The sequence below is a fragment of the Epinephelus moara genome, chromosome 3 (assembly GCF_006386435.1).
Source record: "Epinephelus moara isolate mb chromosome 3, YSFRI_EMoa_1.0, whole genome shotgun sequence".
Lineage (NCBI taxonomy): Eukaryota > Metazoa > Chordata > Actinopteri > Perciformes > Serranidae > Epinephelus > Epinephelus moara.
The window spans coordinates 22,006,230-22,021,502 of record NC_065508.1 but is presented as its reverse complement, the minus strand read 5'-3'; the positions used below and the strand labels follow the sequence as shown (position 1 = coordinate 22,021,502).

The window sequence follows — 15,273 nt, the reverse complement described above, 5'->3', positions numbered from 1 at the left end:
CACACTTTCACTCTCGTACCTTCTCTCACTCTGTCTCTGTCCCTCCTCTCTCTGTGCCCCCCTCCCCTTTCTTGTTTTCCTCACACTCTGTGCATGTGTCTCTGCCATGTGGTTGACCGTCCCTCTTTCTGGCCTCTGCAGTATGTGCGCTACATGGAGAAGAAGACGCTGTGGTGCGCCTACTGGGTCGGCCTGGGCATCCTCTCCTCGGTGGGTCTTGGCACTGGCCTGCACACCTTCCTCCTTTACCTGGTAAGAAAGTGTTTTCTGTGACTCCACGACAAGTTGCCCGCCACTTTCTCACAGTGCAGTTATTCACTTGCCTGTGCATGTTTATGACAGAGCTGGAACTCCAACACAGTGGATGATGGTGGTGCAGTGACGCAGGTCTCAAAATACTGTGTTGATGCTGTTGTTGGGTTGTTGCTAAGGCTTTAATAAGAGCATTATTAAAAGCTTTTGGAGGCTCCTTATGCATTTGCACATGCATACGTGAGTTAGTATGGGTTTGTGAGCGCGTGCATTTCAGAGTGGGGCGGAGATGAATAGACGCTGTGGTAGCCGCACTGTTTTGACAGGCAGTCTAGGAACAATCGCACTCACTGACCCCTCTGACTGAGTGCACATGAGGATAAAAACACTCTCCCTCCCCCTCTCTGAGTTCTTTCTCTTTCCTTTCTCCTTATGCTCCTGTTCCCCACTGCGTCGCTCACTCTCACTTTCTCTTACACTCCCTCCCCTTACTCGTTCTCCTTTTTATGTCTCTCCTTTGCCTACAGTCCCCCTTTTACTCCCCCCTTTCCTTCTCCCTTCCTATTTCTTTCTATTTTTCCCCCAACTCTCTCTGCCTCTGAGTGTTTTTGCTCACTCTCGGGCGTGGGGAGGTGTTGGGTCTCTACTGCTGATCAGATCAGGGTCCCAAAACATCTGCTTGTCTTCACTGCCCCATCTGTCATCAGGGAGTCCACGGTCGCACTTGTATGCCCCGGCCCAGTGGAGCTGAACTGGAAACTTTGAAGTGCGTGTCCTCCATTCTGCTGTTTTTAAAAGCCAAACTCTGGCGCTCCCAGATGTAATTTGAGAGTTTTTTGCTACTCTCCCTCAGTGGTTCAGCTCACTTTTTCAGACAGTTTAAATGTTGGATGTCACCATCTAGTGAGCGTGGCTGCTACTGCAGGTTGCGGTGTCATCGAGTTCATGACAGAACTTGGTGCTCCTTGCTGGAGCTGCTGTTGTGCATTTTTTATAGAGTTGGACTGATATTGTTTTTTAAAGGCCGATACTGGTGCAGATGTTTTGGACTTAATCAACAGATACATGATGTTTTTGCGTGGATATTCAAATAAAAATGTTTTTTTAAAACATTTACCTTGTATGTATATTCTGAATAGGAATAATCTCGCCTCCACTGATTTCTTGTCGGCCTCTGAAACTGCATTTAGACCAAGAGAATGCACTATAAGCATTGAAACATTACAGGCTTTTACACATTGACAGACCATAACCTGTTGATGGCAATCCAACTCGTCTATACTGGAATAAAAGATGAATACATTAAAAGAAACAGCCTGTAGTCAGTGTGGCTATATTATCACTTTGGAGATGAATGTCATGAATTAGCTGATATTCATTTTTCAAATAAATTGTTGCCTTATTGTTAGTCCAACCGTATTTGTTTATATAAAGAACCCTGCCTGATCTATTATCTGCTTCCTCTTTTTAACTCTGAGCTAAAACCACAAGTGAGAAGCACAAAACTGACCCTAGAGAATTCAAATTATACATCTTCTATTCTGTAGATACTTTAAGGAGCTATTGTGATTCTTATATGATTTTGTGGCTGTCAGGCTTCTTGCAGATATTTCTGATTTCTGACAGAACAAAAAGTTTCTGTGGTAAGTGAACAGTGGCGAGTTCCAGCAGACAGATTGTCCTGTTTTGAGGAACTAGGACTGGGTCAGTCATTATAACTGGGTCAGACAAACTCAGAACACTTGATAAGATGTCCCCGCAAACTTACAAAACTAAAAGGCCCTGTCCACTGAAGTGTTTTTCCCCGAGGCCAGCATATTTTTTAATTCTTTGCAATGGGAGCAGTGCATATTTATGCTATGCTACAAACGCCAGCAGCGTGATGAGACACTGAGCATCTATTCTTCATTGAGTGCTGCATATTTGGCGTTTGTTTTTGAGCAACAAGAGATGAAAAATATTCAACGTTGGGTAAAATACTGTACTCGTCACTGTAACTTTTTATACAGCCGTCTAATCGCAGTGAAGGATGAATGGGACAAATGCACAAAGACCAAGCGTCACATCTTACATGTACAAGAAGTGTTAAACCACAACAATGGAGGAGAAATATATTAATATACTTTATACAACAGTTAGTTCCGGCCCTGCAATCTGATTGGTCGAGAGACAGTAAAACCGTGACGATATTGGAGTACAACATCACGGTTACTTCACTGTGTATGTATCACTCCGCCTCACAGCTGATTGCAATCAACAATCAAATCAAAACTGACGGTTAGTGTCAGGTCAGCAGTTGCGTTGTAGGCTAATTAATTCATCCACTGTCAATCAGCCAAAAATATGGATTTATTTCCTAAAATAAGTTTTGAATTGAACTATGAATGGTCATCAGAGGAAGATGAGGGAGAGGAGAAGCTGAATCCATCTGAGCACACATCCAGGTTTGTCAGTGTTTCATCAGCGGAGCTCAATGACTTGGAGAAAAGCAACATACTGTCAGATCAGAAGGCAAAGTCGGCTGTACCTGTGAAGCGACAGTCCACCATGCAGTCACCAGAGACTTATTTCACTGGCTGCACAATTAATGGAAATGTGCAGATAAATGTGTATAAAGAGTAAGTGCCTGGCGCACCATGTTTGTGTTACATAGCAACGGTGACAGCATTTCTTAATCAGCCTTGCTTATTTAACTGTTGAACTGTTGTATAAAAGCAATATCACACTCGAGCTTGTGATGTTATACTCGTATATCGTCACAGTTGCCTGCGGCCTCGTGCCTATGACCGAATCACAACTGTGACGATATACAAGTATAACACCACTCCCTCTCGTGTGATATTGCTTAAGTATATATATTAGTATATGTTTCCTCTCGATAATGCTTGTGATTCCACCAGTTGTCCTGCAATGCATTTTAGGAGTGTCCCAATAGCGGCACTCTTCTCTTGGCCGCTAAACACACGCATGTTGTCTATTTTTAACTCAAGCGCATTGCACAGAACAAATTGAGCCGGAAGCCAGGAAGTGGAACAGCAGCATCCAGTCAATTGTACAAATAAACACCCAGTAAATATAATTATACGTAAATATAGATACAAAATACTAACTAAAGCACAGCCAGAAGTCTTTGATCCATGCCATTTATAACTGGTCTTTTAATGGTACTAACTTCGTCTCATTGTTTGTGGTCTACAGCCCAGTAGAGCTGCAACGATAAATCAATAGTTGCCAACTATGAATTTAATTAAGAACTAATCTGATAATGAACTAATCAGTTTAAGTCATTTTTAAGGAAAAAAAGTCAAAATTCTCTGATTCCAGCTTCTTAAACATGGATATTTTCTGGTTTCTTTTCTCTTCAGTGGCGCTAAATTGAATGTTTTTGGGTTGTGGACAAATGGTTGATGTCATCTTGGGCTTTGGGAAACACTGATCCATATTTTTCATCATTTTCTGATATTTTATAGACTGAACAACTACTTTATTAGTCGATTAAATAATCAACAGAATAATTGAAAATGGAAATAATTGTTACAGCCCTACAGCACAACAAGTAGTAAAAAACAACACAAGATTTAACTACGTAGCCTATTTACTTACGGTAGAAGCACAAATATTGATGAAAAAAATGACCAAATCATCAAAATCTATGGTGCAGCTGTGCTTGGTGGAATCCATGGGTAACTTGCAGCTTGACCTTTCTGCCACTATTTTCCTTCCTGTCCATAAGACTTAATAATATGCTAGAAACGAGGGCTGAAGTGGGCCTCTGTGTTTACCAGCTCTTGACTTTAATTTACCCCCATGTCAACATTTGGAGAGAGCACCACCACAGTTACTCTGTAAGTGGTATACAAGTGCACCACTAGAGATACACACCCGCTCAGGAGAGACGGGCCGCTTCTCATCCAGTAGACAGGTCAGTGAAACACTTTAATTGCATTTTGTCTTCAGCAAACTTCCTAAATGGGAGGAGCAGAAGAATTTAAAAAGTCAGTCAATTAAACAGTTACTTGACTGGCAGAAAATTAACAGCAACAATTTTGATGTTTGGTTGATTTTGTTGTTTTTTAAAGCAAAAATAGCCACAACTCCCCAGTTCCAGCACCTTACATCTGGATGTTATCTAGTTATCTTGCTTTTTTATGAACCAAAAGGTTTTGGACTGTTGGATGGACAAAACAAGATATCTGAAGACGTCACCCTGGGCTCTGGGAAATTGTAATGGACAATTTTTCAATATTTTCTGACATTTCACAGACAAATTGAGAAAATAATCAGCAGATGAATGGATGATGAGAATCCTGTCTAGTTGCAGTCCCACTTGATTATTTTATTTTACAGTTTTAGATTACATTCTGCTAAATAGTGTTACATATTCAAATAAAATCCACCATGACTACGCTCTGTTTTTAAATATGGCCTGTGGAAATGAATAGACAAATTAATATGAATTAATCAAAACCGCTGAGTTTGTAAATAATAACTTATTTCTAACTTGTCAGATGTTTATGATTGACCCAGTTTATTACTGTTAACAGTCAGTAGAGGGTGCCAGTGGTTTTTAGATGCTGATAAACCAGAAAAATCAGTGCAGACTAGTATTGTAGTGGTTGACATCAGGGTATTTCCTGGCTCTAAATGAGGCGGAGGTGGTACCATCCTGATCATGTACACGCACGTGCAATGGTACCGAGCCTTTAACTGGCTCAAGGGAACACTTATTGCAACACATTTGAGGGGTTCAAATGATTATATGATTGGAAAAAAATACACTAATTTGTGAATTGTGGCCAAATTCTTGGATAGTTGGTTGTGTCTGTAATGTGAAATAATAAAAAATAATAAAAATAATTATTCATGAAGTGCTTCTCAAAACAGAGTTACAAAGTGCTTTATATGTCAATAATTAAAACAGACAAGACATGAAAACAACTTTTAAAAGAACTGATAAAGACACTGGTAGATAAAGCTGAAATAAAAGAGAGTTTAAATGAATTTAAAACTCAAGTAAAATCAGGAAAGTCATCATTACATCAGTAATCCCTCCTCACACACGTTTAAAAGACACTTTTATAAGACAGTTTACCCTTTTTATGTAATTGATTTTGATTATTTTACTACTTAAACTTTTTGCGTTTATAAATGAATGTGGCAGTCATGGTCTCAGGTATTGCAGTGAACTCATGTAATGTCTTTCAGATGTTTGTTTGAACTGTTGTTGACTTTTTGATAAAAAAAAAACCCTACTTCCTCACGTTTCATTGGTGTAAATGTCGTAGTCTCAGTACAAGACGGAGTTCAGACACACATAGCGGCACATGGAGCAGCATTCACAGATGTTGAATCCAACAAATGTTTTAAACATTTATGAACTCCAACTGGGAAAATAGAAAACTATTATCAAACAGCGGGGTAAAGTTTTGTTTTCTTGGTGATTTTTTTGTTGTGGTGGCAAAGATGCTGGGCTGGCCAGCACTTTGCTGCGGTCCAGAGGGCTATTTCCTTTCTTTTTGGCAGTTTTGACAGCGCCTTTCCGGTTGTACTGGTGTGATTATAATGGCGCCACTACATGGGCCTAAGGGCACGTTCACACATGAGCGAATGCAGGCGTGTGACGATCACCTGCCAAAGCAATATCAGGGCTGTGCCAGATGTGATGGACTCGGAGAGCAAGCTTGCTAGCTATTGTAAACTACCTTGCTAATAAATAGTGCAAAATATGATGTGATTGGTACATTTTTCATGTTCTTATGTTCCATGCCTGTCCGCATCTCTCATGGGGGGCAGTTTGCATTTTTCTTTTCCAATTCTGTACAATATCTGCTGCCTAAACACAGCAACAGTCAGTGTCTCTTCCACACATAATGCTTTGCTATTGGTTGAGGCTGCGACTTTGCTGGTCAAAGTTCACAAAAGTTGAACTACACCAAAGCAGCGCAAATAATCGAATTTGCTTTTTTCACCAGAAGCAAATGTCTTATTTGCCTCTTCACTCGCTTTGAACTCGCTTGGAAATGATAGGAAGGTAAATATTTGCCAGTGTTAAATTTGCTTATGTGTGACCGTTCCCTAATGCTGCAATTACACTTAGAAATGACAGAAATCCACCAAGTGCAACGCTTGTTAGAAAATAATGTTTTCCATGAAGACACCTGTTGGAGTTTTGTGGAGAGGTGAAGGTTGGATGACTGCCTCGTAATTCTCGATGACTTGTGTTCTCATTGAATTTGTATTCACGTAAAGGCTAACAAACAAAAATTGAAAAGACTCCTCGATAAATCGAATTATTGAAGGGCATAGTAAACCATAAAACTGTGGACAAATACATTTTAATGTACTCCAGTTTTTCTAGTAATCTATTACATGAGCAGTTCTTTGGTAATTCCCACCTCTCTGTAGGAAAGGTGTGAATACTCACAGATCTAATAACCCACAAGGTCCTCTGTACTACTTTCTTCACATGACACAACATGTGACTTTATGCTGTCATGTGACTTCCCCAACCTTTCCAGTTTTCATCATGTGTCTGTCCCTTTTCTGGGTTCTTTAAAGGACTTAATTACCCGATTGAAGCTAAGTATTTTTCATTTCCTCCAGTTACAGTAAATGTGTGGTCACATTTCTCTCTGTCAACAGCACAGTGTTGACTCCATTGAACTGCTGCTACGTGCAAGGTTTCTGTTTAACCTCTCTGAAATTGATATGACAATCTTTTACTGCTAAGAGGTGTTTTGTTAGAAACAAATGACATCACATATTAACAGACATCATTAGTGGTTGGCAGGAAGCATTATGAAGAGCCGCCAACAGAGGGGGGTGCAGAACCAGTAACATGCAAACCATCCCAGTCAATGAAACCAGAGCAGAAGTGGCAGCTCTCCTGTTCCCTGACATGGGCAATTGGTGCCCTGTGTCTCCTCTCTGTGTTTGCGTCCCGCTGAGACTGCGGGAGATCATTGTGCGCCGACAGGACTGGTTATTGGAGAAAGATAAAACCCTGCAACTCAGGCGTGCAGAAGAAAAAAGCACACTTCTTGGCACACCATCAAGTGTATTTTATCCAGCTGGTCTGAGGGAGGAGGTCGTGGGTGGGTGCTCATAATACAGACCATGAAAACAATAAAATCATGCAGGAGCACTGGAGAGATTTCATTTCATCAGGGGGCTGCGGAGGAAAGGATCAGTACACACACATGCACACTCAGGCGCAACGAGAGTCCTGCACCTGCGCATGTATCTGCCATAATGATAGTGAAGATCACAATTATGAGTGGGACCGGCTTTCATCCCCACTTAGGTTTTCAAGTATTTGTTTTCTAGTGACAACTAGTGTCACTGCCCTCCATAAATCCTCTTTTAACTGAGAAGGGGTTAGTGATGAGTGTGACTCTTGAAAGCTTGGGAATGCTGTAAATATTTTAGAAGAGAGCTCATCTGAGTCATCCACCATTAAATTACTTTCAGTAATGGCTGTTGCCATTAAGTCATTATGGGCAGCACGAAAATTGTTGTGCTCAACGTTAAATCAACAGCAACAAAGAATTAAAGTCATCATAATTGAAGCTGCGCACGTTGCTGTTTACATAATAGCAACTAGGGTAGTCTTTTTTTCTGTTCATCCCAGCTTTGAGCTGTAAATGTGAGAGGTGTACATGTTGTGTCTGTCTGGAAGTATGCATTTCAGCAGCCGTTAGGGGGGAAGAAACAACAGCAGTCCTATGGAATAACAAAAGAAATCTAACCATGTTTGTAGTCTGTTTATGACTCATGATTTACAGTGCCTTGTCCTTCAGAAAATAAACCAGTGGCTCAACTAAATAAAGGCACATTCTGTAGTTTTCTATATTCAGTTTCTTTTAGGATTGCTAAATTATAGGTTGCAGAGGAGGTTTGTGTAGAATATACAGGTTTTCCCCAGCAAACCCCCTAAAATTAAGTTTTGGCTGTTTGGCAATTACCAGGAGCACAGCTTTAATTAGCCCCAACTATCGCTGCAAGCGCAGAGCAGGTCTGAAAGCGTAGCTTCCACACACTGTTCCTGCACTGTTGTGATTATCACGCTCACACTCACACACACACACACACACACACACACACACACACACACACACACACACACGCACACACACACACACACTGCTGCTCAGGGCTGAGATGAATTGCTTATCTGCTGATTCTACACTGTCATGATACTGGGGTACCAATTCAACATGTATTGCAATTTTGTACTGCTATCATATTGTCCTAGAGACTGTATATCATGAGACATATTTCCAAAAACAGTGTGCATATCATGTCAATCAGTCTGTCTGACATTTATTTCAACACAATCACATACTGCATAGAAAAGTGGTAAAAATTCTAAGTAAGCACTCTGTGACCTTGTTCTGTTTAAGGTGATAGATTGAATAAACTTTACCTACTTACTCAAATGTCCATGTACAGTAGAATTAATAAATGTATGTACTTTTTGTAAACTCAAACTGCTTCATTTAGCTGTTCCTGCTCTTTTTCTCTTGCGAGCCCTTTTTTTTCCCACAAAGATGGCGCTTAAAGGCGAGACAACTCTGCCCCCCCATTCCGTGATTGTACTTTATATACAGCAGGATGAGGCGGCATAAAGGTGTAATTTCCTGCCTTGAACTGGCAGTGTAAAAGAGGCATATCTGTGCTTATCAGACCACAAGTGACACAAGAATTAGCTAGCTAGCTCATGCACCCCACAGTTCCTGCTGGTAGGAGACTATTTGCTGGGTTCGGAGACAGAGCTAACAGTACCAGCTGTAGTAACTCAAATGCAGCCGGTACAAACCCCAGTGCTGGGGTTCACAGCGGGCTAGGTCTAATTTATGTAACCACAGCAACAGAAAGTTTTTGCGGGGCGTTTACTCTGGGCTGCTATTCAAGCAGCTGAGGGTCTTTGTCCTAAGATCATCTGTGATTATCCGCTTTCTCGCCTCAGCTTTGTTTTTCTTGAAACAGATATGATGTCACATTACTTGTAGCTTACCACAATAAAAGCCTCAACTGCTTTTCACCTCCACATTTGAATTTACTTGTTTCAGTTATTTAAAACTCTGTTAAAAATCCCTACTGCTGCTCAGGTCTTTAAAGTTGTCCAACTCATATGCCGTTGTACAGTTAAGTACAGTCCACCCACACATTCACAGTCTGACAAGAACATGTGGGCGAGGGAAACTCGGTCACAGCATGGCAGGGTATGGGACAAAGGACTGCGTGTGTGTGTGTGTGTGTGTGTGTGTGTGTGTGTGTGTGTGTGTGTGTGTGTGTGGTACACTACTCCTCACTCACCTGATCATTGTGTTGCTCACACAGTGACAAGGCTCACTACAACTCCAGAAGCAAACAATGGGTCACGTTCACATAGACAGAAACCTAGTTGCTTTGTTTGAGTTGTGACTCATAGTCCTGCTGGTCTGTGTGACCTGGACTAAATGTTCCACGACTCATAAGTGTTTGGGTTGTTTTTCTTTTTGGTCACCTGACAAGTGTCGATTAGAAAGTTGTTTCAGAGCTGAAAAGCCTCTGGGTTGGCTCTTCAGAAAGAGTTTACTCTGAGCGGTGTGGACTTGATGTATACATAAACCAATATATTGATTCAGGTTTTTTTTTTACTTTGCTGTGCATACTTTATGTGTCAAACATGACTCGACAAAGCATGGCCGCTCCTTTGTTCACCAGCGAGTGGGAATTGATACCTTGCACGCATGTTAGCCGGAACATGAGTGACACATCGGGATCAAGTTCAGTAGTTCTTTGAAAAGCTGAAAAGCTACTCTTGACTCACCAGTGGCTGGCAGTAACGGATCTCGCTTTAACTTCAACACCTCTTAAATTCAATTTGAAGCCATTCATTTTTAACTACATCGAGATAGTGTGTCAGAACTTTATCACCTGGATTTGATCCTCCCACTACTGAACGGGCAGTATTACTTACGTACCATAAAGATTCGTTGGTCGGGGATTTTTACTCTGGTAAGCTATGGATCTGCAGCTGCTCAGGAGGGAAATCTAACTTTTGGGGTTTCACTTCCTTTGGCCAGAAAGAAGAGGGCAAAAACAGTACAACTGCTTTCATCTATAATTTTTCAAGTAATTCATTTTCTTTCTCCGAACGTTGGAGACATGGATCTGCCCAAACATCTTTTGACTTACTCATCTTCACCAAACTCCTTTAAAGATGAATACCAGAGAGATGTGTAAATAGGAGCTCTGTGTGCGTGTGTGGTGTTTCAAAAGGCCTCTCAATCTTAACTGTCACACCTCAGCCATTCAAGGCATGCGTCTGTCTGTCTGTGTCTTGGAGGCCCCGGGAGTCCTGTTAATACCAAGTACAATAACCATTCGCTCTGAAAGACGTGCATTCACTCACTCACTCGCTCATACACACAGTCCACAGGAAACAAATCCCGGGCCAAAGTGGGCTTAGTGTGTAGCCAGTCTGGAACGACACCAACAACCCTGCCAGAACAAGCCAAACCTGACCAGACCAAACCAGAGCACTGCTGCTGGCACACTGCAGGTGTTTAGGTTATTTGAAGTTTTGTTATGAAATTCTAACATTCATTTCACGTGGAGCTTTTCAGTTACCCATCACACACCCTCAGGTGGGTGTGTGTTGTCTCCTTTTTATCTGATGGACTTTCCGTGGGGAGCAACATTTTGTTTTCCTTCATTAGTTTCAGTTAAATGGAACACACTCAAAGAAGGATTGTACACCCATTGTACTTTGATGTAATTCATCCATAGCGTCAACATTAGGGTTGGGTTCCTATATGACTGGTACCTACTGGACCAAATTACAATGCAGCATTCGGTAACTCATTTCGGTGCCAGATTGTGTGTGTAGTGAGTGTGCAGTGGAGAGGGAGACCTTGTGTTTTCTGGTGGCACTTGATAGTGAGTCTACAGCGAGCGAAGTAGACAGTACGAAGTTAAACATAGTTTTTAGACTATTTATCAGTGAATAATTGTTACAACTCCTCAAGACCTGAGCCAGGTTCTTGTGTTTTGCATTCCACCTGCTGATTAAAGTGCAGGGGGTTAGCCCTGAAGTTAGCGAGTAAAGTTAGCCTCCCATGAGAACCCAACTAGGCTCACTTAAAGTGGACTGCTATTAAGGTAGACGATCCTACATTGTAGTGACAATCTTAGCCGAACCTAAACAGATAATATGAGAAATGTCAGTCTGCTGAGTCTTTCCTCAGTTAGGGACCTCAACTCAAAATCTATTTTACTGTTATTAGTACTGTAGCTGTTATTTAGTGTTTATTATAGTAGCTGGGTTTATATTTATGTATTTATATATTTTAAGCTGTTATTTTAAGAGTTGATACATTGTTCAATTTCAAGTTCAAATTTGCCTTTGCAATTTAAAAAAATAAATAAATAAATTAAGGATGTTGACTGTCATTTTGCAGTTTATTTTAAAAAAGGTTTGGTTCAGACACCATTTATACACTGGTACCATTTTAAAAGTACTCAAGCTCCGGTAATAAGAAATAAGGCAAGTTTCCCATTTCAATTTGTTAAAAAATTTGATTATTTTTTAAGTTTAGAATTAAATTGGAAACTTCTTTTTTTCCTCAGTTTTTTATTTCAGAAGGTGTGATCAATAATCAGCAGTCACCAATGGGCGAACATACAAACATAACAATACACTTAGTGTCATCATATCCTCCACCCCTTCCCTCCACCCCATTATTCACAAGTAAGCAGACAAACAAATAATTTAAAAAAAAGCAGTGACAAAGTTTTACCTATATTCACAAATGCTCAAAGCCAGAAATGGGTCAAGTCCATTATTAATAACCTTTTGAATTATTCCAAGCAAGAAAATAACGGGAATGTATTGTACATATTGTGTTATGTATTCAATCCCAAATGTTTAGCCAGGTATTTTAATCTAAAACCATCCCTAAAAAAAATTCCCAGATATTTAATAGAAGTAGGACGGATGATTGACCTCCTTAAGATAGAAAATTATAAAATTGTCAAATTTTACCTTGAAGTGTAACCTATGGCATTGATGTGTCCTCTACTTTAAAAAATGCAAATTTATGTACACATTATGTAATCTATGTTTTATGCATATTATATACACAGAGCAGGCTTTTTTCACAGCATGTCTTTGGACACAAAGTCCTGCAAAATATATTTTCTGGTCAATTCAGGAATATGTTATTTGCAACCTTCACAGTTGAACTGAACAGATTGTGGAAAAAAATTAATAGACTCAAATGTTCACTCCTACTGAGGAAGGGGTTGTTTGTTATTTATCAGTGGATGTGGGTGTTTTTGTTTTGTTTTGTTTTTTTTTGTTTTGTTTTGTTTAAATTTAAAGTCACCCTTTTCAGAACTAATTTTTTTTTCTTGTACCTCTCTAAGCGACTTGGGGGGAAAATGCATGACCTTCCCACCAACATTAGCCATATTTTATTATATTCTGATCAAATGTAGGTCGTATTGGAGCCAGTGCAACGAGCAAATAGCCTGGAGGGAGTGACAATTATCAGCAGAACAAACAGCTACTTTCTTATGCAAAATTCAAATCCTCCTTACAAATAACATCATCACACAAGCTGTCGGTGCACTTCAGTGGAGTATGCAGCCACCAAGTATCAGTGCTACTACACAAAACCAACATTTAATAAGCCTACACACATATCCATGCACACAGCACGCACACACCCGGCATTAGAAACATGGACATATAATGACTGTTTTACCAAATAAACTGTAACACACATAACAGTTGCACCCAGGGGCATAGCCTGACATTCTGGGCCCTATGCGTAAGCAGTCTTTGTGGGCCCCCCGCCCCTCCTCTCTTGATCCATGTCTCTCTCACACGCACCTTTTGAAATCTTTTTTTTACAAAGTCAGTTTGCTTTCTTTCCCTTTCCTTTCCTTTCTTTCTTTTTTTTATTTCCTTTTTGAACTTTCAATATCCCTTTCTTAGAGAAAGATGTGTATGTTGGTGCTCCACCAGCACAAGCAGTCACTCACTTGGCTGCAGCTGCATTTAGTGTAGGGGCAGACTAAACCATTTTGCGCCTAAAGAGGTGACAGGGGCCTCAGGGAGCTCCCACTATTTTTTCAGTGTTTCAACTGGTTTATTCAGCCAGTTTTAATTTAGTTATGGCACTCATTTCTTCAAACAAAACCAAACTTTTATTTCAGGCTTTATGAGCCATGATTTGTTGAAGGACCTCAGGCAATTCAAAAATCCAACATTCCGTTTTAAAAGCTTCTGGCTGACAAATTGTCTAAGTTTGGCGAATTTTTTAAAATAGAAAATATGCCTTTCAAACCCAGTTGTGGATTTCGGGGTTCATAGGGTATTTAAAGCTAATAGAAAGTACCAAAAGTTAAAGTTGTTTGTCCCTCTTCTTAGCCAAAATTGAAAATTTAAGTCCCTCACTAGTGCCTAAAAAATTATTTGATGTGCCTCCCGCGTTTGGCACCACCCCCTTCCCTCTTTTGAATAACCAACAGTCCCTAAAGACAAATGAACACAACATAATTACATTAATTTTCCTTTTAGCATGTGTACAGGTTATTTAATTTGCTCTAAAAGTCCTGATTGTTTCAAATATTTTGGATTGAAATGAAAGCATTATCTTTCCAGTGTATAATCCGTGACTCAGTGGGGGGTCAGAGTGAGTGTGTCTGTCTGCTAGTCAGGGAGAGCTTTCTGAACATGAAGTCATATGGTGAAACCACACGGATAAATCACCAGACCAGCCCCTCAAACCTCCAGCATCTCACAGTCAGCGTGTGTGTGTGTGTGTGTGTGTGTGTGTGTGTGTGTGTGTGTGTGTGTGCTTACCACCCACTTCTAAACACCCCCGCCCCTCCTCTCTGTCTCCGCTCCATCACTGGCCTCAGTCCAGCGTTCTCTTACCTCCCTCTGAGATCCTGACCAGGGCTTCTTCATAACGAACTAACCTCTAATGTTTGTCCTGCTTTGCCTCCAGCAGTCTCCCACTGTAAGAAGCGGTTAACAGGTTATGCTAGCCGGACCGTGTCTAATGTGCTTAAATGGCCCTTGACAACCACAGCGACCTGTTAATGACTGGACCGTCCTGTGGTCGTGGTCACTGAGAACTGGTCAGTTTATGGTCACCCATTAATGTCTGGTTTGGGGCTTCAGAAGCAACTATATTTGCCACCATAAACTAACAAGAGGAGTCCATGCCATGACTGGTTGCAGGGACGATTATGGGCTGCATCTGCTGGGGTCTCGTACTGATTGTATAATTCTCCAACACAGTTTGTGGTAATTTTGGTAATTTAAAGTGCAGCCCAACACACAACTTGTATTTATAAGCTACAGACAGCACACACTTTGAGACTGACTGTTGTGCGCCACTGCTTCCTAATGGAAATGTACTGGTTTTTGAAATTTGATGTGATGCGTGACGAAATTTCATCATGACTGCGTTCACTCTACTGTGTCTGTTTCTGTGTGCAGAATGAACAAGTAGTATAATTTAAAATGCAAAAAGCCCCCACCTTGTCATCACGCCTACACTGCTACATTATGCCATGAATGTGTGTGTCTGCAACACAAAGTCACACAGAAGAAAGTATTGTTTTACATGTATTTAACAATTCAAGACTATTCCAACAATTGCGTTGGACCGCCTGGACCAAAGACAGTGATTAGCCAGTTGGTGTCAGTAGCTCGTCTCAGCAGCAGCTATTGGCCAACCAGCTTTCACTTCCTCCTTCAGTGGGCACACTGGTGCATACTTTGTTTGTGCTGTGGCAGTGAGAGGAAGCTCCTTTCCGCTCATGTGCTTAGGCAACTGCAGTGCTCATAGGCAATCCCTGTCACTTTGCCCAGGATAGAGGTTAAGGAACAATTTGCTACACATCTAAAGTCATTTGTTATCAGTTCACCCTCATCATGTCAGACTTCCCAGAAGTTTGAGTGGCCACAATGATCACTACAAATTAGTAGATGTAACCCAACACCTGTCTTTGTGG

At 40.8% G+C, this 15,273-nt stretch overlaps 1 protein-coding gene across 1 annotated transcript in view; it reads left to right on the top strand.

The window, feature by feature from the left end:
* The window catches only part of LOC126388148 (vacuole membrane protein 1-like), a 95,113-nt gene that overhangs the window by 14,109 nt on the left and 65,731 nt on the right, over positions 1–15,273 (top strand). Inside the window, exon 4 of the mRNA XM_050041060.1 lies at positions 142–252. Coding sequence (XP_049897017.1) covers positions 142–252 — 111 coding nt within the window. The remainder of the gene's footprint in view (positions 1–141; positions 253–15,273) is intronic.